The sequence below is a fragment of the Budorcas taxicolor genome, chromosome 13, assembly GCF_023091745.1.
Source record: "Budorcas taxicolor isolate Tak-1 chromosome 13, Takin1.1, whole genome shotgun sequence".
In the NCBI taxonomy this organism is placed as follows: Eukaryota; Metazoa; Chordata; class Mammalia; order Artiodactyla; family Bovidae; genus Budorcas; species Budorcas taxicolor.
In genome coordinates this window covers 31,406,164-31,428,814 of record NC_068922.1, presented here as the reverse complement: position 1 = coordinate 31,428,814, position 22,651 = coordinate 31,406,164, and the positions used below count along the sequence as shown (strand labels likewise).

General features: G+C 43.9%; 1 protein-coding gene across 1 annotated transcript; it reads right to left on the bottom strand.

Moving 5' to 3' along the window:
* Positions 1-13,662: 13,662 nt before the first annotated feature.
* Positions 13,663-21,677, bottom strand: VIM (vimentin). The gene is made up of 9 exons (XM_052651370.1): positions 20,962-21,677; positions 20,261-20,321; positions 17,556-17,651; positions 17,308-17,469; positions 16,690-16,815; positions 15,931-16,151; positions 15,452-15,495; positions 14,835-14,920; positions 13,663-14,022 (listed from the first exon to the last, which is right to left on the bottom strand). The coding sequence occupies exons 1-9, from the start codon at positions 21,522-21,524 to the stop codon at positions 13,981-13,983; spliced, it is 1,401 nt and encodes a 466-aa protein (XP_052507330.1). The 5' UTR covers positions 21,525-21,677; the 3' UTR covers positions 13,663-13,980.
* Positions 21,678-22,651: the final 974 nt, after the last annotated feature.

The following is a 22,651-nucleotide window of genomic DNA, read 5'->3' as shown; positions in this document are numbered from 1 at the left end:
CACAGTATTTGAAATTCAACTTTGTGTCATTTTGGTGGGCTCCAATTTTATGAACTCAAAATTTACTTACAGAGATTATTTAAAAGAAAGTCCATTCACCAAATAATGTTAACACAGAGTTGTTTCGGAATAGATCACCTCAGATTTTTTTCTGATCAACCATTTTAGACGGTTGTTCCCACTGCAAAATCTTACTTGTTGCTGATTTTATCGGATACCATAAAATCTCATCAACATGGTACTGTCAAGAGGACTTCATGGTTGGCCAAGAAATGTACTGAAAGCCAGGCATAGGTCTGAGTGCGTCAAATTGTTGACCAGAAAAAAATGGCACTGCCTGGATGACATTCTGCTTCAGCTCTGCTCTGTCAGTTTGAAGCAAAAGATCTCAGTCACTTGTGGGCTTGAAAGGTGACTGTTCAGAACAGCAGGAGGGATTTGCTGAAGCACGTGGCTGTTGGAACAAAAAATTGCCTGTTTTTGCCAAACCCCAGAGGGAGAAACATTTTGAAATATATTCTGCCTGGAACTGATTGCATAGTTTCATAGACAGTTCACCCGATCTACCACCTGGGGGCAGTCAACCTCTCTCTCCATGTTTAGTTCTCCCATAAACCACTTTATGACCGAAGAACCAGAGGGAAAGAGTGATTGTCTGGAGGTGGTGAGGAGAACGTTCAATGATCTTACTCTACCCATAACCCTAAACTGCATGGATGTGCTAAAATGTGTGTCCTTAGTTGCTCAGATGTGTCTGACTCTTTATGGCTTCATGGACTGTAGGCTGCCAGGCTCCTCTGTTCATGGAATTTCTCAGGCAAGAATACTGGAGCAGGTTGCCATTTCCTACTCCAGGGGATCTTCTCAACCCAGGGATCAAAGCCGCATCCTCTGTGTCTCCTGCACTGACAGCTGGGTCCTTTACCACTGTGCCCTGGGAAGCCCGTGGTCTGTATTATACATCAGTCAATTCAGTCATTCAGTTGTGTCCAGCTCTTTGTGACCCCATGGACTGCAGCATGCTAGGCTTCCCTGTCCATCACCAACTCCCAGAGCTTGCTCAAACTCATGTCCACCGAATTGGTGATGCTATCCAACCATCTTATCCTCTGTGGTCCCTTTCTCCTCCTGCCTTCAGTTTTTTCCAGTGAGTCAGTTTTTCGCATCAGGTGGCCCAAGTATTGGAGTTTCAGCTCCAGCATCAGTCCTTCCAATGAATATTCAGGACTGATTTCCTGTAAGATCGACTGGTTTGATCTCCTTGCAGTCCAAGGGACTCTCGAGAGTCTTCTTCTCCGACACCACAGTTCAAAAGCATCAGTTCTTCAGCACTCAGCTTACTTTATAGTCCAACCCTCGCATCCATATTTGACCACTGGAAAAACCATAGCCTTGACTAGATGTACCTTTGTTGGCAAAGTAATGAATCTACTTTTTAATATGCTGTCTAGGTTGGTCATAGCTTTTCTTCCAAGGAGCGAACATCTTTTAATTTCATGGCTGCAGTCACCATCTGCCGTGATTTTGGAGGCCCCCCCCCCCCCCCGCCCCCCGCCACAAATAAAGTCTCTCGCTGCTTCCATTGTTTCCCCATTTATTTGGCATGAAGTGATGGGACCAGATGCCATAATCTTCGTTTTCTGGATGTTGAGGTTTAAGCCAACTTTTTCACTCTCCTCTTTCACTTTCATCGAGAGGCTCTTTAGTTCCTCTTCACTTTCTGCCATAAGGGTGTTATCATCGGCATATCTGAGGTTGTTGATGTTTCTCCCAGCAATCTTGATTCCAGCTTGTGCTTCATCCAGCCCGGCATTTGGCATGATGTACTCTGCATATAAGTTAAATAAGCAGGGTGACAATATATAGCCTTGACATGCTCCTTTCCCGATTTGGAGCCAGTCTGTTGTTCCATGTCTGGTTCTATCTGTTGCTTCTTACCTGCATATAGATTTCTCAGGAGGCAGATAAGGTGGTCTGGTATTCCCATCTCTTGAAGAATTTTCCAGTTTGTTGTGATCCACACAGTCAAAGTCATGTCTGACTCTTTGTGACCCCATGGACTGCAGCACAATAATTTTAAATTATCCATATTTAATTGGAATATGGATAATTAAATATTATCAGGATATTAAATATTGTCCATATATAATGCTTGTGTGGCTGTTCCTCAGTCTCTCTGAACCCACCGGAAGAAATAATCAGTCTATAAGAGTTAATAAGCCTTTTTCTTATCAAGAAATACAAAGAATCAAGGAGGATCTGGGAGACTATTTAGAGGACCCAGAAAAATATATTAGAGCTTTTAAAGGTGTTACTTTGCTTTATGACCTTACTTGGAAGGATGTGATGTGTATCTTGGGACAAACGCTGACTCCTGACTCAGTCGAGTTTTGGGAAAAGTGGTTGCTAATGGAGATGAATGGCTTGGTAATGAATCAGTAGGGAAGAGGGAGAATGAGATAGCCGCCCTCCCCACTGAGAATCAGGCGGTCCCAATTACAGAACCAGACTGGGACTACAACACAGCTAAAGGAAGATGGGATCAGAGTCATTTTGTCAGATGTATTCTTGAAGGACTCAGGCAGGTGCATGCTAAGCCTTTAAACTATGGCAAATTGGCAAACATAGAACAGGAGGAGAAGGAAGCTCCTGGTAAATTCCTAGATAGACTGAGAGAAGCCCTTCACAGATTCACTGAGATTGATCCCGACTGAGCAACTTCACTTTCACTTTTCACTTTCATGCATTGAAGAAGGAAATGGCAACCCACTCCAGTGTTCTTGCCTGGAGAATCCCAGGGATGGTGGAGCCTGGTGGGCTGCTGTCTATGGGGTTGCACAGAGTCGGACATGACTGAAGCATCTTAGCAGCAGCAGCAGCATATATAATGCAGGGTAATTAAATATTATCCATATTTAATTGGAATTGAAAGATGGAATTTGTTGTGCTGGGGCAAAACAGGCAATAAATGGGAAGAGAAAGACTTTTGAGATTCTCAAGCATAATACAGGCTTCCTAGAGTTTTCTTTAGACTATATATTATAAAATTCATTTCATTCAAAAGATGCATGCACCCCAGTGTTCACAGCAGCACTATTTACAATAGCCATGTCATAGAAGCAACCTAAATGTCCATTGACAGAGGAATGAATAAAATAGATGCCATACATGTATAAAGTGGAATATTACTCAGCCATAAAAAGAATGAAACAATGCCATTTGCAGCAACATAGATGGCCCTAGAGATTATCATACTAAGTGAAGAGTGTCAGAGAAAGATATCATATGGTATCACGTATATGCTGAATCTAAAAAAAATAATACAAATGAACTTGCTTACAAAACAGACTCACAGATTTCAAAAGCAAGCTTATGGTTATGAAAGGGGAAAAGTGAAGGTGGATAAACAAGGAGATTGGGAGTAATATATACACATTACTGTATATAAAATAAATAATCGACAGGGACCTACTGCAGGGAACTCTACCCAATACTCTGTAATAACCTAAATGGGAAAAGAATCTGAAAAAGAATGGATACATGTGTATGTATAACGGGCTTCCCTGGTGGCTCAGCTGGTAAAGAATCCACCTGCAATGTGGGAGACCTGGATTCAACCCCTGGGTTATATGTATAACTGAATCACTTTGCTGTATACCTGAAACACACAGCATTGTAAACCAACTGTATCCCAATTTAAAAAATAAATTTTGTTTATAGATAGTGAACTATTAGATATGGAATTTGTGAAGTGTCAAATCTTTGATAAATCATGCTACTGCTAAGTCACCTCAGTCGTGTCCGACTCTGTGCAACCCCATAGACAGCAGCCCACCAGGCTCCCCCATCCCTGGGATTCTCCAGGCAAGAATACTGGAGTGGGTTGCCACTTCCTTCTCCAATGCATGAAAGTGAAAAGTGAAAGTGAAGTTGCTGAGTTGTATCCGACTCTTAGTGACCCCATGGACTGCAGCCTACCAGACTCCTCCACCCATGGGATTTTCCAGGCAAGAATACTTAAAACCATCCAGTTATCCTCTCTTTTCCTCAAGTATACATTGCTTCAAGTTCAAGAAGACTGTGACTGAAAGACAAAGATTGGGTCTCATTACAGAAAGGCTTGGGAAAAAGCTTTGGATATACAGTGGTACATCTCCCCTTTAAGGGTCCTTTTCAAGATGATTTTCCAATAAATGTATGTTAGAACAATGCTCACTCTGTCATAAAGCAAATTTCCATGCACTTGTTATGAATTGAATGTTTATGTCTCCTCAAAATCTGAAACCCCTAAACCGCAATGTCAAGTATTTGGAGGGGCCTTTGGAAGTAATTAGGGTTAGATGAGGTCATAACAATGGGATCCTAACAATGGAACTAGTACCCTTGTATGAAGAGAACAGAGAAATAGCTCCCAATTTCCTTCTCTCCTCTCTCCCGCCCTCCCTTTTTCTCTTTCCCTCTCTCTCTGCCATATGAAGATTCAGGAAAAAGATGGTCATCTGCAAACCAGGAAGTGTGCTCTCACCAGAACCAATTCTTGATCTCGAACTTCTCAGCCTCCAGAACTGTGACATAAATGTTTGTTAAGACCCTCAGTTTATGATATTTTGTTATACCAGCCCGAACTGAGATCCATGTTATTTTTAAAATTGGAGTCTAATTACTTTACAATATTACATTGGTTTCTGCTGTACAACAGTGTGAATCAGCTGATGGTGCTAGTGGTAAAGAACTGCCTGCCAATGCAGGAGGCATACGAGACACGGGTTCAATCCCAGAGTTGGGAAGATCTCCTGGAGAAGAGCAGGGCAACACACTTCAGTATTCTTGCCTGGAGAGTCCCATGGACAGAGGAGCCTGGTGGGCTGCAGTCCATAGGGTTGCAAAGAGTCGGACATGACTGAGCATGCACACGCACACACACAGTGTATACATGTCAATCCTAGTAGAGACAGACATCAAGAGAACATAATGGAGTATCCCAAATGAACCCATGGATCTCATGGGGGGGAAGGAGAGGATGAGAGCCATGGGTTTATTTGGGATACTCCATTATATTCTCTTGATGTCCATCTTTACAGTGGTACTACACCATCATGTTTTACTATACCCCATCTGGTAAGACATATCTTTCTAATGCAGTGTTTATCTTACCTCAGAGAGAATCTTATTTCTTCTCAGCCCATTGCTTTGCTTTGCACATAATTTGTCTGTAAATAGTTTGGAGTTTTCTAAATAAGCAATGATATTGTTTGCAATTAATGACAGTTTCTTTTTCTATTACTATGTCTCTCCTTTTCCCTAGTACAGTATTGGATAGGCGCAGGGATAGAGGTATCTTTGTTTTTCTTGATCTTAAAAAGAATAGTAATTATTTCACCATCGTTTTTTATGTTTACTCTTGGTTTCTAATAGCTATCTCATATTGAGTTAAGACGGAGAAGGCAATGGCACCCCACTCCAGTACTCTTGCCTGGAAAATCCTATGGACGGAGGAGCCTGGTAGGCTGCAGTCCATGGGGTCGCAAAGAGTCGGATACCACTGAGCGACTTCACTCTCACTTTTCACTTTCATGCATTGGAGAAGGAAATGGCAACCCACTCCAGTATTCTTGCCTGGAGAATCCCAGGGATGGGGGAGCCTGGTGGGCTGCTGTCTATGGGGTCGCACAGAGTCGGACACGACTGAAGTGACTTAGCATAGTATAGCATTGAGTTAAGAAACAGCCTGTACATTCTTATTTTTGTAAAAGTTTTTATAATTAGAGGTTGACCTTTATGGATTTTAAAAAATCTATTAAGTGGATCATATGATTTTTCTCCTTTAATATGTTAAAATGTTAAATTATGTTAATCAATTTTTAATATTAAAATAATCTCATATCCCTGAACTGTATTCAACATTTATTATTTTTTATAGGTTTAGAATACATAAATATGTTTTTAGAATATATTGTCTGATTTGTATAAAATAGCATCACTGACTCAATGGAGAATAATTTGAGCAAACTTCAGGAGATAGTGGAGGACAGAGGAGACTGGTATGCTGCAGTCTCATGGGGTGGCAAAGAGTCAGACATGACTTAGCGACTGAATAACAAGGAAAACACATCACTTCCATTTCCTGGTTCAAGGAACGAAATTGATAGCCCCACTATCATCCCTCTGGATTCACCACCACATTTGAGTCAAGGACACACTTCCCGTGGGCTGCTCCCAAACCAGTGACTGAACACGGTAAAGATACTAGCACTGATCCATTCCTGTGGGACAGGGACTCCTCTAAGCAGCCCCGACTGACTTGTGGACCTTCGCTAGGATCTCCTAATACTTTCTTAAATCTGCACTGCATCTGAGACTGCCCCTACTATTCCATCCTTCTCTCTCCTTTCACCACTGTCATGCCTGTATTGCAACCTAAAAGCTCACGTATCTCTTCCTATGTCTTCCTATTTGTCCATCAGAATAAATCTCTTGTACACCTAATTCCATCTTTGGCTGTTCAGAGAACCTCAGCCAACACAAGTTGGGTTTGCTGATGTTTTGTGAGGATATTTATATCTCTATCCATGAATAATGTTGACCAGTAGTGTTTGTCTCTACTGGGTCTTTGTCTAGTTTGGGGATTAAGATTGTGCTGTATTCATATAAATAGTTAGAAAAGTTTCTCTTATTTTTATGATTTGAAAGTGTTTGTGATGATTTGGAATGTATCCATTACACGTTTGGTGGAATTCAACTGCTGGGAATCTGTTCTTAATGTTTTCTTTTAAGAACGATTATTCAGATTTTCTCTATCATCTTAAGCCAGTTTTGATTGGGACTTTTGATTTCAAACTCTGTGGCAATCTGTATTTTCCAAAGATGGCTACAACACTCTCTCATTCCACATGCTCTTCTCTAATATGACCTTGCCAGTCTCACCTTGAGAGGCGGAGTCTATTTCTCCAGCCTTGAATTTGGGTGGTCTCTGTGACTGATTTGACTGACGGAGTGCAGTAGAAATTATGCTGTGTTGTTTACAGACGTATTTCTCATCAAACCTGGACATTTGTGCTTCCTGGCTCTTAGCAGTGAGTCACACGGTAAAAAGCATTACTGTCCTCAGACCATGCTGTTAGAAGCCTAAACCATGGATTATGAGACAATATATGGAAAATGAAAGAGGCCTTGGAACACTGAAGGAAGAGACTTAAGAATGAATAAGTCATATTCTATGTCAAGTCCAATCAGGGCTTCAGATGACCCCAGCCTTAGATACCACCTGACGGTAGTTGCAGGCTCCCCGGCTGAGCCTGCTCAACCCACAGAAAAATGAATTATTGTTGTAAGCTGCTGAGTTTTACAATTGTATCAGTCATAGTGGCAACTGATAACTGAGTGCCTGTCTTCTCCATGAAAAAAACTGTAATAGCTGGAGTAAACACATACACACACAAATACACACATGCAAGCAACTGTGTAAATGTTTTGAGGGCAACCAATACACTCAAGAATGGAGATTAATGGCTATATCCCTTGGGAGAAACAAAGATTCCAAAGTGAAACCCACATTCACTTGGTTTTTCCCATGAAGGCAATGTCAAAATGAGGGAGAGACTGCAAACATAAAATGGTATTCTTTCTGGGCTAAGTTGACAGAGAAACATTCAAATTGTTGGCCACCTCCAAAGCTGTATATGTTCAGGGTGAGATTTGAAGAAACCCAGCAGAAAATAGTAGCAGGGAAACTAAAAGCTGGGCAGAGATTTCAACACCCGCATAGTTCTGGAGAAACGGAGGCCAGAGTTTCTGCCGAAGTGGAAGGGCTTTGGGAAACACATGCAGGCTGTAGCTGAGATTCGGAAATGTCCCATCCTGAGGCTAAGGATCACACCTGAGAGATGAGGACCAGAACTAAGGTGATGGGGTTAAAATAGTCAAAGACTAACAAAAAGTTAAAACTAAGTCTTACCAGGATCAAGATGACATGCAAGTACTCTATTTGCCTATGAAAAGAAGACTTCTCTTCATTCTTAGAGAATGAAAATATTGTTCAGAGCCTAAACAAGCATCATTTAAAATCTTCAGTATCCAGTAAAAAATAATGAGGCATGTTAAAATAATCAAAACCCCAAAACAAAAACCCAAAGAGAAAACAGACCCTATAAACAAAATAATATGTGATTCACATATTGACATTAGCAGACAAAGACCTTTAAACCAACATTACGAAATAGTGTAATTACAATTAGGACTTCCCTGGTGTTCTAGTGGTCAAGAATCTGCTTTGCAGCATAAGGGATGTGTGTTTGATGCCTGCTTGGATGACTAATATCCCAGATGCTGCAGAGCAACTACTGAGCTCACCTGTCACAACTGGAGAGTCCATGTGCTGCAACGAAAGATCCCACATGATGCGGTGAAGCTCCTGCATGCCGCAGCTAAGACACGATACAGCCAAATAAATAATAAAATTTGCAATTAATGTGATAAAGGAAAATAGAGGGAAGTTTCATATTCTGGAGAGACAGGGGCCCATGTCAAGTTAAGATCAACATCAAAGACGAGAAGCCACAGTCTGAATGCCAAGGACAGAACAAGACCCTTCTCCTGGTTAGGTCAGCTTAAGGAGAGCTAAATGGATGTGAAGTGACCTGTGTAGCTGCTTTGCAACATCTGTAAAGTAAAATGCATCCAACACCTCATAACAACACCCCCTGTTTGCTTTAGTCAGTTCAGACTGTCATAACATAATACCATGGACTGGGGACTCAAACAATAGAAATTTACTTCTCACAGTTCTGGAGGCTGGAAGTCCAAGATCAGTTCAGTTAAGTTCAATCGCTCAGTCGTGTCCGACTCTTTTCGACCCCATGAATTGCAGCACACCAGGCCTCCCTGTCCATCACCAACTCCCGGAGTTCACTCAGACTCACGTCCATCGAGTCAGTGATGCCATCCAGCCGTCTCATCCTCTGTCGTCCCCTTCTCCTCTTGCCCCCAATCCCTCCCAGCATCAGAGTCTTTTCCAGTGAGTCAACTCTTTGCATGAGGTGGCAAAAGTACTGGAGTTTCAGCTTTAGCATCATTCCTTCCAAAGAAATCCCAAGGCTGATCTCCTTCAGAATGGACTGGTTGGATCAAGGCACCAGCAAATCTGGTGTCTGATGAGAACCTGTTTCCTCTAGATCAGCAGTCCTCAACTTTTTGGCACCAGGGACCAGTTTCAAGGAAGACAATTTTTTTCCATGGATCTGGGGTCGGGGGAAGGGGCAAGAATGGTTTTGGGATGATACTCATAATAAGGAGCATGCAACCTAGATCCCTCTTATGAGAATCTAATGCCACCACTGATCTGAGAGGAGGCCGTAATGCTAGCAATGGGGAGTGGCTGTAAACACAGATGAAGCTTTGCTTGCTCACTTGCTGCTCACTTCCTGCCATACAGCCTGGTTCCTAACAGGCCTGGCACTTGTCCACAGACCAGGGCTTGGGGACCCCTGCTCTATAGGGCTTCTCTTTGTATCCTCATGGGGTGGAACATAGAATAAAGGGAAAGCAAGCTCTCTGTGTCTTTTTATAAGGGTACTAATCCCTTATTAGTACCTTTATAATACTAAGGTATTCAAGAGGGCTCCATCTCATGAATTACCTCCTGCAACTAATTAATCACCTTCCAAAGGCCCGACCTCCTAAAGCCATCATGCTGGGGGTTAGTATTTCAACATATGAATTTGAGGAGGGGACATGACCATTCAGTACATAGCTTTGTTCTTCTCCAGTTATGGGTAGACTATGAACTCAATAAGGGAACTGACTTCGTGATTGTCCAGCCAACACCCAGTGAGCGCCTGACACATACAGGGAACTTGAACTTCCTATGAGTCTGTAGCTTTAGACTGGTCTTCTTGGACTGAAGAGAATCTTCATCTGAGAGCAGCCTATTAGATTCTGTTGACTCCCCCAGAGCCTTCCATGGTTGTCTGCTCACCTTCTACTGTGCCCTAAAAGAAATACTCACCTTATAGGATAACTGTGTGGAGCAAGTCTCCAGAGCATTTATCTCGAATTGTTCTCTACCATGAGAGGGTATTTTAAAAAAACCAGAGAATTGACCAGTCACATGTGGCCACAAATCTTTAAGCAGTGTATTCACCATCAGTGACTTTGCAAACTTAGGGCCTTTTGCAGGCCTCCATCACAGACCTATTTCAAATACAGACAAGGAGAATGGTCTCCCAGTGTTTAACAGTAACCCTGTTAAGGGCTGAATTTGTGTCCTTTGTCCCAAGGTACTCCCCCCGCCCCCCACCAACCCCTTCTGCTATTCTTAGGTTGGTGTCTTAATCCTCCATTAACTCAGAATGTGACTGTATTTGGAAATAGTGTCTTTAAAGAGGTGATTCAGATAAAATGAGGTCCTACAGGTGGTTCCTAATCCATTATGACTGGTTTCCTTATAAGAAGAGATAATCTAAGGGGAGAGTTTTCAGAAGAAACCAACACTGCTGGTAGCTTGACTTTGGATGTCCAGCCTGCAGAACTGTGCGAAAATTCATTTCTGTAGTTGAAGCCGCCTGTTCTGTGGTACTTTGTTATGCCCCACCCCAGTGGATATATGGAGACCCTTTTTTTAGCTGAAGCCTGGCAGGTTGGAGTAAGAGCCTTCTTTGGGGCAAAGTGTCTGCTTCAACCTTGTTTTCTTCAGGAAGAAACCAGGGGAAGCTACTATCCCCCTGCTGCTCCCCCTCACCTCACACCCACCTCCCCACTCAGTCCCACAGCCTTGGGAATGAGATTGTCTCCTAGCTCCTTTGTCAGAGGCTGGTCATGGGGAGGTGGGGCTCACATCAGACATGCTGTAACTGAGTCAGACCATTTGTCTCAGTCACCAGCCACCTCTTCCATCTGTCACAATGGTGAGAAACCTCAGAAAGACTTAATTTTCACCTTATTTCCACAGACTGCACCATCCCCTTGGTCACTTTCCCGAGACTTCACACTTTATGCATCATTCTCTTCTCCCCATCCCCTATTTTTTTTAACCTCCTTTAATCTAATGTTATGCATAAAAGAACCAAGCATTCATCTTTGTTTCATTGTAGTGGTGAGAACATCCTTTCTTTTTATTAGTTTTTCAAAGTTGAAGGTAAGGACAACACTAACAGTAAGACTAATGATAAAAATTAAAAAGACTTACATAGATTTGAATTCCTATAATGTGGGCCCTAGGGTTTTGTTTTTTTTTTTTTTTTTCCACTAAAGGCTGGTTTCTGACAGTTGGAGATAAGGGAGATGAGCTCATCTTTTTCATTTCAGGGAGGTGATTTTTAGAAAGAGCTGTAAGGGAATTTTGAAGGTGGGGAGCCCACTAGTCTCAAGATATTTAGCAGAACTTGTCATCTTGGTTCCTTTTCCCCAGGGGTGGGGGGACACAAGGGAAACTAAGCTTTATTTGTTTAATATGAAAGTTATATACTTGAAGAAAACCATTGTGAGCCTGGTGTCTTCCCTGCATGATCCTAAGCCAAACGTAGGGTACAAATGATGAGACAGGAAAAACATGGCTAGGAGGCTGAGAGGGATGTGATGAAAATGGCTAAAGAACAACAGCAACAAAAAATCAAATAAAGTTTCTTCAGGGTCCAAGCACCTGGATATTTCCTCTGGTGATACACACGTCAGTTGTTCAAATATGGGGGTGGGGTGAGGTATGGGGTGCAGGACCACTCCAGAAATCACAGTAGTAATACCTTTTCCTGTGATATTATGCGAAGGGTAGGATGACCAATAGGTGGAATCTATTGTTCAAATTAGTACACTTGTGAGCCTGAAAAGGGGGCATTTTAATCAGTAAGCATAAACCAAGACCATCCCACGCAGACTAGGATATAAAGCAACTTGACTAGGGGTCACTTCCTAGGCCAATTCTCTGTTTACTCACGCAGATGAAAATCATAGCTAATGTTACTTAGCACAGTGCCTGGCATTTGAGTAAACAAAGTGTAAACCATCTTACTTTCTCCTCCGTCAACTCTACAGAGAGATAGATGTAAGCACTTAAAAATTACAGGGAGGTACTTCCCTGATAGACCAGTAGTTAGGACTCTGCACTTCTCCTGCAGGAGGCGTGAGTTCCATTCCTGGTTGAGGAATTAAGATCCCTCATGCTGAGTGGCCAAAAAAGAAATAAATAAAATAATTACAAGGAATGCCTATCATAGCATTCCTGGAGAAGAGGGAATCACAGTAATACAGGAAATTGGGACTTAAAGAAGTCTAGGAACTTCTTACTGAGAGGAAATTTTTCTCCAGGACACACAATGGGCCATTAGAACTCATATTGCTTCCAGGCCAAACCCTCCCTCTTTTATTTATCTAAACTTTAGAAGGCAATGGCACCCCACTCCAGGACTCTTGCCTGGAAAACCCCATGGCTGGAGGAGCCTGGAAGGCTGAAGTCCATGGGGTCACTGAGGGTCGGACACGACTGGGCGACTTCACTTTCACTTTTCACTTTCATCCATTGGAGAAGGCAATGGCAACCCACTCCAGTACTCTTGCCTGGAAAATCCCATGGACTGAGGAGCCTGGTAGGCTGCAGTCCATGGGGTCGCTAAGAGTCGGACACGACTGAGAGACTTCACTTTCACTTTACTTTATCCCTCTTCCTAAACTCTGCTCACATTATGTGACCTATAGGAAGCTTTTCATGACCATAGTTACTTCATGCTTATTGCCCTAGATTTTGAAAGCTGATTAGAAATTAGCATCATTCTACCACTTGTTAATTTTATCGCCCAAGGAACAGGTAAGAATTTTCCTTTATTGTGTGTCTAACATCAGTTCCTCAAGCACAAGTCTTTAAACATATCTGTAAGTAGATACATGTTATATTAGTACGTTTTGGGCTTCCCAGGTAGCTCAGTGGGAAAGAATCTTCTAGCCAGTGCAAGGAGACACAATTCCATCCCTGGGTCAAGAAGATCCTCTGGAGTAGGAAGCGGCCATCCACTCCAGTATTCTTCCCTGGGAAATCCCATGGATAGTGGAGCCTGGAGTGCTATAGCCCATGGGGTCGCCGAGTCGGACATGACTGAGCTCACGCATGCATGCAGATATATACGTTTAGGCATCACATATAGTTATACACACCGAAAACCTGGGTAGTTTCTGGTGTTGAAACTAAATGAATTTGTTCCATTTCTATGTTGCTAATGGAAGATGCAGCCCTTACATCCTGGCTGTTGTCTACGCTTTAACCCCCATAGTAGAGTTTGTGCCACTCATGCTGCACATAACAAAATGCAGTTTTTGTTTTAGTCAAGTTTTTCGCTTTAGGATGTCTCTTTGTTAGAACTGGACTCACACATGGATATGGACCTAGCTGAACTCATTTTATGAAAAGACCTAGTGTCACTGCAAGTTATTTTATAACATCTATTTGTAAGTTTAAAAAGCAACTGAATTGCAAAGAAGCAAGGTCTACCTAAAATGACCAAAACTCAGTTTCAAGCATAAAGTTGAATTTCTCAGGTTAACCTAACCTTGATTTTGTGGCAGTTTGACCAATAAATACTTGGTTCAATTCCTGACCAAAAAATACTGAACCAAAACATAAATATTCTCATGAAATTTAGTGAATTATTTAGATATTATCAAATAAGTAAGATACCAACAGAATTTTCCAAAGATTTATTGAAGCAGAAACAAGTTGGTCAGATACTTGATGGAAAAAAGCAGTTTTAATGGTATTCAAAAATACTTTTTAAAAAGTATTCTAGCACAAGGCGTCTTCAGTAAACTAGATTATGTTGTAAACTTTTTTCTAAATCTTTTATGGGTGTCGGTTCAAGAACTAGGGCTTATTCCTATTCCAAATCTATCTTGCGCTCCTGAAAAAACTGCAGAAAGGCACTTGAAAGCTGTTTCTTTAAGATATGGATTTTTTTTTCCTTCTTGCTGGTAGTATTTTGCTGCACGAAGTATGTGCAGTTTTTATTCCAGATCATCGTGATGCTGGGAAGTTTCGTTGATAACCTGTTAAGAAAAATAGAACTCAAATCAAATACAGTAGTACGTACTAATGAAGACAGGATCCCACGAAGCCTGTCAAAGAAAATCCTAGGATATGGATATTATTTATTGTGAAAATTGGAAGATTACATTGGTTCTGTATGAAAAGGCTCACAGAGTGGGGAGAGAGACATATGTAAGATGCTCTTCACCTATAGGCAAAATATGTATCCAATAGGATGCTATGACTTAAAAATACTGTGTGTGTGAAGAATGTCCTAATAATTGTCAGCAGCAAAATTTACAATTAATACTAAAATGTATAAGTACATTTGATGTGCAAGGGAAGATTACTTGAAGATTACAATACATTTTGACCTTGTCTTTCCTGGCACAGAGAGGTCTAGGAAACTACTTAGTCATGTGCTATGCCTTTGTATCACACCATGACAGGGTCTAGGAGTGTCCAGGGAAGGCCCTATGTGCAGGATCAAAACATTGCTAATGTTGACATAGTCAATATGAATTCATGACATAGTCTCATGAATCCCGTTTAGGAAGTAACTTAAGGAAACAGTACTCCTGTTTCAAATTAAGCACCAAAGTAAATCACTAATTTTGGACAAAGGCAGACTATTACCTCACTTTTGCATCTAGGAGCCAAATAATTAGTTGGATGTGGGTACTGGCTGGAAGAAGTACTATTCTCCTTTTAGGAGACATGATTGAAACTGAAACCTCCCAAATTAGCTAGCTGTATCTGACACAGATTTATGGATTTAAAGGCTTATCAATGCTGGCCTAAGATTATTTCTTTTTGATTTAATGATACCAACCTGTCCATCTCTGGTTTCCACCGTCTTAATCAGAAGTGTCCTTTTTGAGTGGGTGTCAACCAGAGGGAGTGAATCCAAATTGGTTTCTGAATAATGAAAATAGGTCCAAAATGAGTAAAAATGAAATTTTTAAAAAGAAACAATTTTGTCCAAAAATAATGTTTTTGTTCATCATTGTTTAAGGCACTATTCCCAAAAAAATTCTAAAAGATTACCACCTGTTTTCAAGCCCAGGGGCTAATGTTACCGAGACATCAGGATGGGATGGACTGTTTTAGCATTTACTCCATGTGGAGGAAGAAAAATGGAGTTTCAGTTTAACTGGAAATACAGAATATAAAACAGTATTTGTTTGAAAATTATGGCTCTCCTAGAGAATTTTCTCTTTATGGTATTTTTCAATTTTTAAAATGAGTGTTTTATAAGCAGAATGGCTACAAGCTGCTAAAATGTTTCATAGGGAACTCCCTGGCAGTCCAGTGGTTAGGACTCCATGCTTCCACTGCGGGAGGCCCAAGTTCAATCCCTGGTCGGGGAACTAAGATCCTACATGCCACAGAGATCAGTCAAATAAATAAATGAATAAAAATTTTCATAAAGGATAATCAAATGCTTACCCCTCAGGTTCAGGGAAGAAAAGTTTGGAAGAGGCAGAGAAATCCTATAAAAAGAAAAACAGTCACATTTTTCATAAACAACGAGAAACAAATTTATACAGTTATTGTCATCAACTAAGAAAATTTATGCTTATAATTCACTGGTGACGGATTCGCTTTAGAAGAATTAACCCATGATTGGTCCCATTAGTATATTTAAATATTTTACTCCAAGCGTTTCCTACAGGGACTGGAAGTACTGCAGCATGACTACTGGTTTTCACAGAATCAACTGCAGGTTCAGACCCCAGTTCGGGTGATTACCTAACTAGGACAAGGAACTCAGTCTCTGAACTGAAGACTTCTCATCTGTAAAAAGTGGTCAGGAGCTACCTTGAAGAAAGGTTCTGAATATGAAATGAATGGTGCGTGGAAAACGAGGGGCACAATACCCAGCCCAGGGCAGCTAGGAATTCACTCCCAGGAGCCCTGTTCCGTACCTGCTCTCCTCTCCTTCCAGCAGCTTCCTGTAGGTGGCGATCTCGATGTCGAGCGCCATCTTAACATTCAGCAGGTCTTGGTATTCGCGCAGGTGACGAGCCATCTCTTCCTTCATGTTCTGAATCTCATCCTGCAGGCGGCCAATAGTGTCTTGGTAGTTAGCAGCTTCCACAGAGAAGTTCTCTTCCATTTCACGCATCTGGCGTTCCAGAGACTCGTTCTGCAGGAAAGATGAGAAGGGTGGCTGGTGTTATTTCCCAGAAACAAACAAAAACAGCTATTCCCCCAACCTCAGCGGTAAAGAATCCGCTTGCCAATGCAGGAGACTCAGGTTCGATCCCTGGGTTGGGAAGATCCTTTGGCAAAGGAAATGGCAACCCACTCCAGTGTTCTTGCTTGGGAAAGGCCAAACAGGGTCACCAAGAGTTGAAAACAACTGACTGACTAAACAACAACAACCCCAACCATTTCCAAACTATCTGCAACCATTTCCCCTCTTAGCAAATGGGAAAAACTCCAACTTTTGGTGGAAAATAATGTACCAGGTTCCTTCCTAGTGGAAAAATAATATAGGTAAATTAAAACCTTGGGATCTCCAAGTTCTTTTTGAATGAGTCTGAACAAATCATTTTCTTGGGATTAGAATGCCAATTTTTCTCCCTTTGAACAAAGTTTTATTCCAAGAGCACCCTCAGATTGGCCACCTGAATGGCTACAAGCTGGTGATCTGCCTTCTGTTCAGGAAGGACGATACTCACAGTCCCTTTGAGCGCATCCACCTCGCAGGTGAGAGACTGCACCTGCCGGCGGTACTCGTTCGACTCCTGCTTGGCCTGGCGCAGGGCGTCATTGTTGCGGTTAGCAGCTTCAGAGAGGTCAGCAAACTGTCAAGGAGCAAGCAGAAACCCTGGTCAGCCACGGGCCTCATCCACAAATCCTCCAAGATTCTATGTGGCCTGGACAAATGAGAAAGCTTAAAGATGGTGAACAAACAAATAAGTAAATAAGGCATGATGCCAACCATATTTTACACTCAAAGTTCCAAACTCAACATCTTCCAGGATACGTTTAAATTTGTTTTGATAACCAGAGAAAATGAGGTGGAAGGCGGATGTTGAGATTTTCAAGCAGAAATTCACTCCGCTGCCCTCATTTGCAGAGGGTGGAGGTCAAGAGCATGGTTTGGGGGTTACCTGGAAGTAGGGTGACAGATGGCAGTGGGGAACGATGGGGAAAGGTGGGAAGTACAGCAAGAAATAAAACTTGAACAAGAAAAGCCAGCTAAACTAGGGAGCTAAAAGGTACTTAGGAACCACAGACAAGTACAGCAAACAGAATGATTTCCATTTGTTCTGGCCACACTAGCTTGTTTGTACCTTGGACTTGTACCATTCCTCAGCCTCCTGAAGGTTCTTGGCGGCCACGCTCTCATACTGCTGACGGACATCACGCAGGGCAGCTGTGAGGTCAGGCTTGGAAACATCCATATCGATTTGGACGTGCTGTTCTTGAATCTGGGCCTGAAGCTCCTGGATTTCCTGAGGAAAGAAAGACAGAAGGTCAGCTGTGCCAAGTACGGGAGCAGCTTCACCCACAATCATTCACAGACAGTGACTCTTCTTACCTCATCGTGCAGTTTCTTCAAAAAGGCAATCTCTTCTTGCAGGGATTCCACTTTACGCTCCAGGTCAAGACGTGCCAAAGAGGCATTGTCAACATCCTGTTTTGAAAAGAGAAAAAAAAAAGAAAAAACAGGACATGGAAGAAGATGCTATAAAGTCTGTGGTTTATCCTATTTATTCATTTTAAATGAACCCGACAAACTTAGCCTCTTTACTAGCAAAAGGGCATTGACAAATCTTATAACCTTTAAATAAGTTTGTAAATCACCCAGGGCTCCAATATACTGTTTTCTGCTCTTCATTAACAAACTTGAATTGTGATCCATTGAGTTGTACTCAAGGTGACCAATAAATATTTCAAAATAAATAACTGTATGCCAGCATGTCAGGCTGCAATCAATCATTATTGAATCCATAGTATCAGTGAAGTTTTTATTACTTTTTTAAATTTAGAAAATCAGTGTCACAGGATTTTAAAATTTTTTGAGGCAGGGGTAACATTATGGAATAATATTGATAGAATAACAAGAACTGATCAGATTTCATACCTCCATGTGTACATGAGAACACACAGAACAGAAATTTGTGCTCCTGAAGTTTCAGCACATAATACCTACGCTCTCTTTTTGTCTCCTCAAATCTTCTGAAATTTTTTCAGGATCCCAAGTAAGTCACCTGATATTCAAGTTACAAGCCTAGATCTTTACTCCAATTCAGGATGTACACTGGCAAATATGTAGTTCAGCCAAATAAAGAAAAAGAAGTGTAACCCTGAACTGTATTTGCTTTGCTTTCTCTGGTAGATTTTTCTCCTGAAAGTCACCTATCTCATTCCACAAGGGTGTGTCCACATCTTTTTCACTTAGTACTAGGTCAGTTCAGTTCCTTAGTCATGTTTCAGAATGACTAATCAACATGCACATACTATATGTAAAATTTTTACTGCTCTGGTCTCCTCCTATGTTTTCACCATGTGTAAACTGGTGGAAAGATTTTATTGCCCCTCAGGGAATGTCTTGAGGATTTTTATACCTCTTATCTTGTAGGCCAACTTCCCTTGTGTCTCAGCTGGTAAAGAGTCTGCCTGCAACGCAGGAGACCTGGGTTCGATCCCTGGGTTGGGAAGATCCCCTGGAGATGGGAAAGCTACCCATTCCAGTATTCTGGCCTGGAGAATTCCATGGACTGTATAGTCCATGGGGTCGCAAAGAGTCAGACACGACTGAGCGATTTTCACTTCACATATCTTGTAAGCAGTTATATTTGGAGTCCAGGTTAGTCTTAAAATGTAGATCTGTTTCTATCACCTTCATGGAAAAGTAAATGAGAAAGGGGTGATAATAAAATGATCAGTCTTGGGAAAAAAAATCATTTTTGCTTGTTGTTAATCACTGCAAAAGATAATATACTATTCTCAATTTTCAAAAGTTCTATGGGTTATTATACTTCTTTGAAGAGAATATGAGTGGTTTTATCTAATCCCTAAATAGGAGGAACAATTTAAACTAATATTATTTTATATGAAGTTACTACCGGGGAAGAAAACATTACAGACATGATGATCAGAAATGCTCAATGACTGAAATAAACCACACATTTCTATGTTTAACTTGATAAATACATTTCTGCTTCAAAAAGTATTCTAGACTATTTGCTTGAGGGAGCTTTTAGAGCCAGTCCTAGTGTGTGTTCAGGAGAATAAAACTGCTGGCAACTAGTCTTCTTTGGGATCCAACTTTAAGTTAAAAATCCTTAAAGGCCATCTATCTTTGGAGCAAGAAAACCATTTTTCTTAAAATCCTATCGTTCATTTTTAGGTTTATTTATGGAGAAAATGCTAAAGAATACAAGGATTCAAAAAAGGAAGGCCTTTCCAAATGTGAGGTAGGACTGCAGCTTTAAGAACTTTTCACATCACATACTTCGAGTCTGGGCCAGATATTAGATAAGGGGGGGGGGGAGGGGGTTAGCAAATACTTGTGTCCAATTAGAACAGTGCTTGCATCATTACATATTCAATAAGAATGTAGCCTGTTGCAAAGCGTCTCCAGGAACACAAAGACTCCTATTCTTTCTGACCAGAGCCACCACACTTGCCAGAATGTCTGTATCTACATTCCATAGTGAAGCCCGTAGAAACCATTAATACCTTTCAGCCAAGGGGACAGATGGCTCCTTTTCATCCTTATTAGATCACAAATTAGTTGTGCATAGCGATACTTCTGTCTAACCTTGGGGCCACAATAGAACTTGCCGGCAAGAAAATAAAATTTCTGGCTGAAGTTCAGTTACACTAAGTTTCCTATCCTCCCATCCATTTCACATCTAAAACTACAGGGCAGAATTGTGCTTTTTGTGGCCTTGTAAAAGGTAGTCAACTTTGGCAAAACCGCAACCTAAATCAAACTGTAACTCTTCAAAATCAAAATATCAACGTGTTGCAAACACGAAACGGAAAAAAAAAAAGATTTCTTGGGAAAAGAATCTTGAAACAAATTTAAAAATGTTAAAGACCATGTCCTACGGAACGGTTTAATCATTCAACGGCTTTTATCCAGAACTGCGGTCTCTCTGCCACTAGGGGGCTTGGCGCGCAGACTGAAGTTTTGTATGATTCAGACTTGGGTTAAGAAACTTTTAGAATTGCCCGTGGGTTGGGCGGGAGGGTGGCGTCCGGTGGCTTCGAGTAGGAATGGAATCTACCAACCTGTCTGAAAGACTGCAGAGTGCTCTCGGCTTCCTCTCTCTGAAGCATCTCCTCCTGCAACCTGAAACAGTTTCAGATTAACCACAGGGGAACCGGGAAACCGCCAGGGGCGGGGCGACCACACCCAAACACCCAGTCGTGGCGCAGAGACCCAAGGGTTGCTGCGCCACCTCCGCGCTCAACTAGCGACCGCGGCTTGGACCTGCTGTCCTAGGCAAGTTTTAGCGGGACCTTGGCCTCTGCGTGGAAAAGCAATCACTGTCGCCACCCCGACCTGCGAGACGCCCGCCACCACCTCACCGCGGAGACTCTACAATCCCTTTGTCTCGCTCTCTCCACGGCCCGTTGGCTGGCAGCCCGCCAGAGGGGGCCAGGAAACTTTCTCAAAGTTTGGGGAAATCGCGTTCATCCTTTTCTAGGGCCTTAGCAGCAGCAGCAGCAGCAGAGTACACAGTGCTAGTTTTTAAAAGTCTCCAACTTGAAACGTGCGTTCTTGGGCAATGAGTCGGGGTAGAGGGAAAACGCTAACTTGGAAGATCCTGGTTCAGGGCGGGGCCCGCACCGCTTAAGCCACAACCCTGCTCCCCCGCTGTCCCCCACCCCCTCCTCCGGCAGCCGCCGCCCGGGCCACATCCTCAAGGGCGTGGCAGCTCCGGTATCCACTTCATCCCTCCCTCAGCCCCGCGTGGGCGCCGCCTTACTTCTCCCGGAGCCTCATGATGTCTTCGGCCAGGTTGTCGCGCTCCACCTCGACGCGGGCCTTGTCGTTGGTGAGCTGGTCCACCTGCCGGCGCAGCTCTCGCATCTCCTCCTCGTAGAGGTCCCCCAGGCGCGACTTGCCCTGTCCCTTGAGCTGCTCGAGCTCAGCCAGCAGGATCTTGTTCTGCTGCTCCAGGAAGCGCACCTTGTCGATGTAGTTGGCGAAGCGGTCATTGAGCTCCTGCAGCTCCACCTTCTCGTTGGTGCGGGTGTTCTTGAACTCGGTGTTGATGGCGTCGGCCAACGAGAAGTCCACCGAGTCCTGCAGCAGCCGCACGCCGGGCACGCCGCTCCGCAGGCGCACAGCCGAGGAGCGCGTGGCGTACACGCCACCCGGGGACGAGGTGTAGAGGGTGCGGCTGGTGGAGGGGCGCAGCGCGCTGCCCAGGCTGTAGGTGCGGGTGGACGTGGTCACGTAGCTCCGGGTGGAGCTCGGCCGGCTCGCGGTGCCTGGGCCGCCGAACATCCTGCGGTAGGAGGACGAGGACACGGACCTGGTGGACATGGCTGCAGAGGGTGGCGGTAGACTGGGCGACTGCGGTAGCACGGACTGGCTCCGGGAGAAGAGGCGAGCGCGAGGGCGCGGCGGGTGTGGGCAGAGGGAGCGCTGCTGCGTCTCTGGCGCGGGGACCCCGGAGCGAGAGTGGCAGAGGACCGGACCCCGCGCGGGGCGCAGTTTTTATAACCGCGTTAGGTAATAGGGTTCCCTCCCACTGCCATCCCGGCGACGGAGAGCGCCAGCCAATGGGGAAGGCTGGGCGGGGGGTTGGGGCGGGGGCGCCCCGGAGCCGTCCTCCTCCCCCATCTTCCCCAACGGGGACTGAGCACAGTCCCGTTACTTCTTAGCTGGGCTGGGACTTTCAGGGGCTTTCCTGATGGTGGCCCGAGCTCTGCTCACCTCTGGGTGCTGATAAAGGAGGGGTCGCGCAGTGGTGCAGGGGGAACCCGCCAGGACTGGACCAGAGGGGTCCCGGGCTCCGCGCCAAAGAGATGCAGGAGGAGGCGCGCGGGTGGGAGGGGCGCGCCGCAGCTGGGTTGCGCTTTACTGGGAGAGAGTGGATGCGGAGCCCCGCGGGCCAAGGAGCAGGAGGAGGGGGAGTGCAGGATCCCGCAGAACTGGAGGCGTGGAGAAAGAAACAAAGAGGGCCTGAGATTAGAGCGCGAGGTGGGGGCGTGCACAGCTCTGGACGCAGGGCTTGGGCCCCGCGCAGGAGTGTGTGCACAGCCTGCTTCGAAAGAGGATCCGATGCGGACCCCGTCTCTCTTAGTCCTCTTGTCTTGGGAATTCCTGTTCAGGGACCTAACGGACTGGGTCCCCTTAGGACGGTGCGCGCTTCGAGGCGGCGGCCGAGGAAAGCCCGAGGGAGAAGGGTGGGGTCGCTGAGTCACTGGCACTGAGTCACTGCACCCGGCTGTCCCGCCGAGGGCTCCTAGCGGTACAGGGAAACCGTTAGACGAGATTGACTCCAGCCTCCCCGGGCCTGCGCGCACTGTTTGTCGAAGTTTAACACAACTTCGAGCTGGGCCTCAGCTTTCTCGTGGGCAGTTCGCCTGCGCGAAGACTAGCGCGCGCCTGAGTTCTTAAGAACTCGACAAAGCCAGATTTTGCTCCGATATGCAGGCTTCTCTGTA

What these genes read in the sequence shown, in the direction of transcription:
- VIM (XM_052651370.1), bottom strand. Translation starts at nt 21,524, where the DNA reads ATGTCCACCAGGTCCGTGTCCTCGTCCTCCTACCGCAGGATGTTCGGC. An exon ending in ATCATGAGGCTCCGGGAGAA is followed by an intron (nt 20,322 to 20,961) that starts GTAAGGCGGCGC and finishes AAACTGTTTCAG; the next exon opens with GTTGCAGGAGGAGATGCTTC. An exon ending in CTGGAAGGAGAGGAGAGCAG is followed by an intron (nt 15,496 to 15,930) that starts GTACGGAACAGG and finishes TTCTTTTTATAG; the next exon opens with GATTTCTCTGCCTCTTCCAA.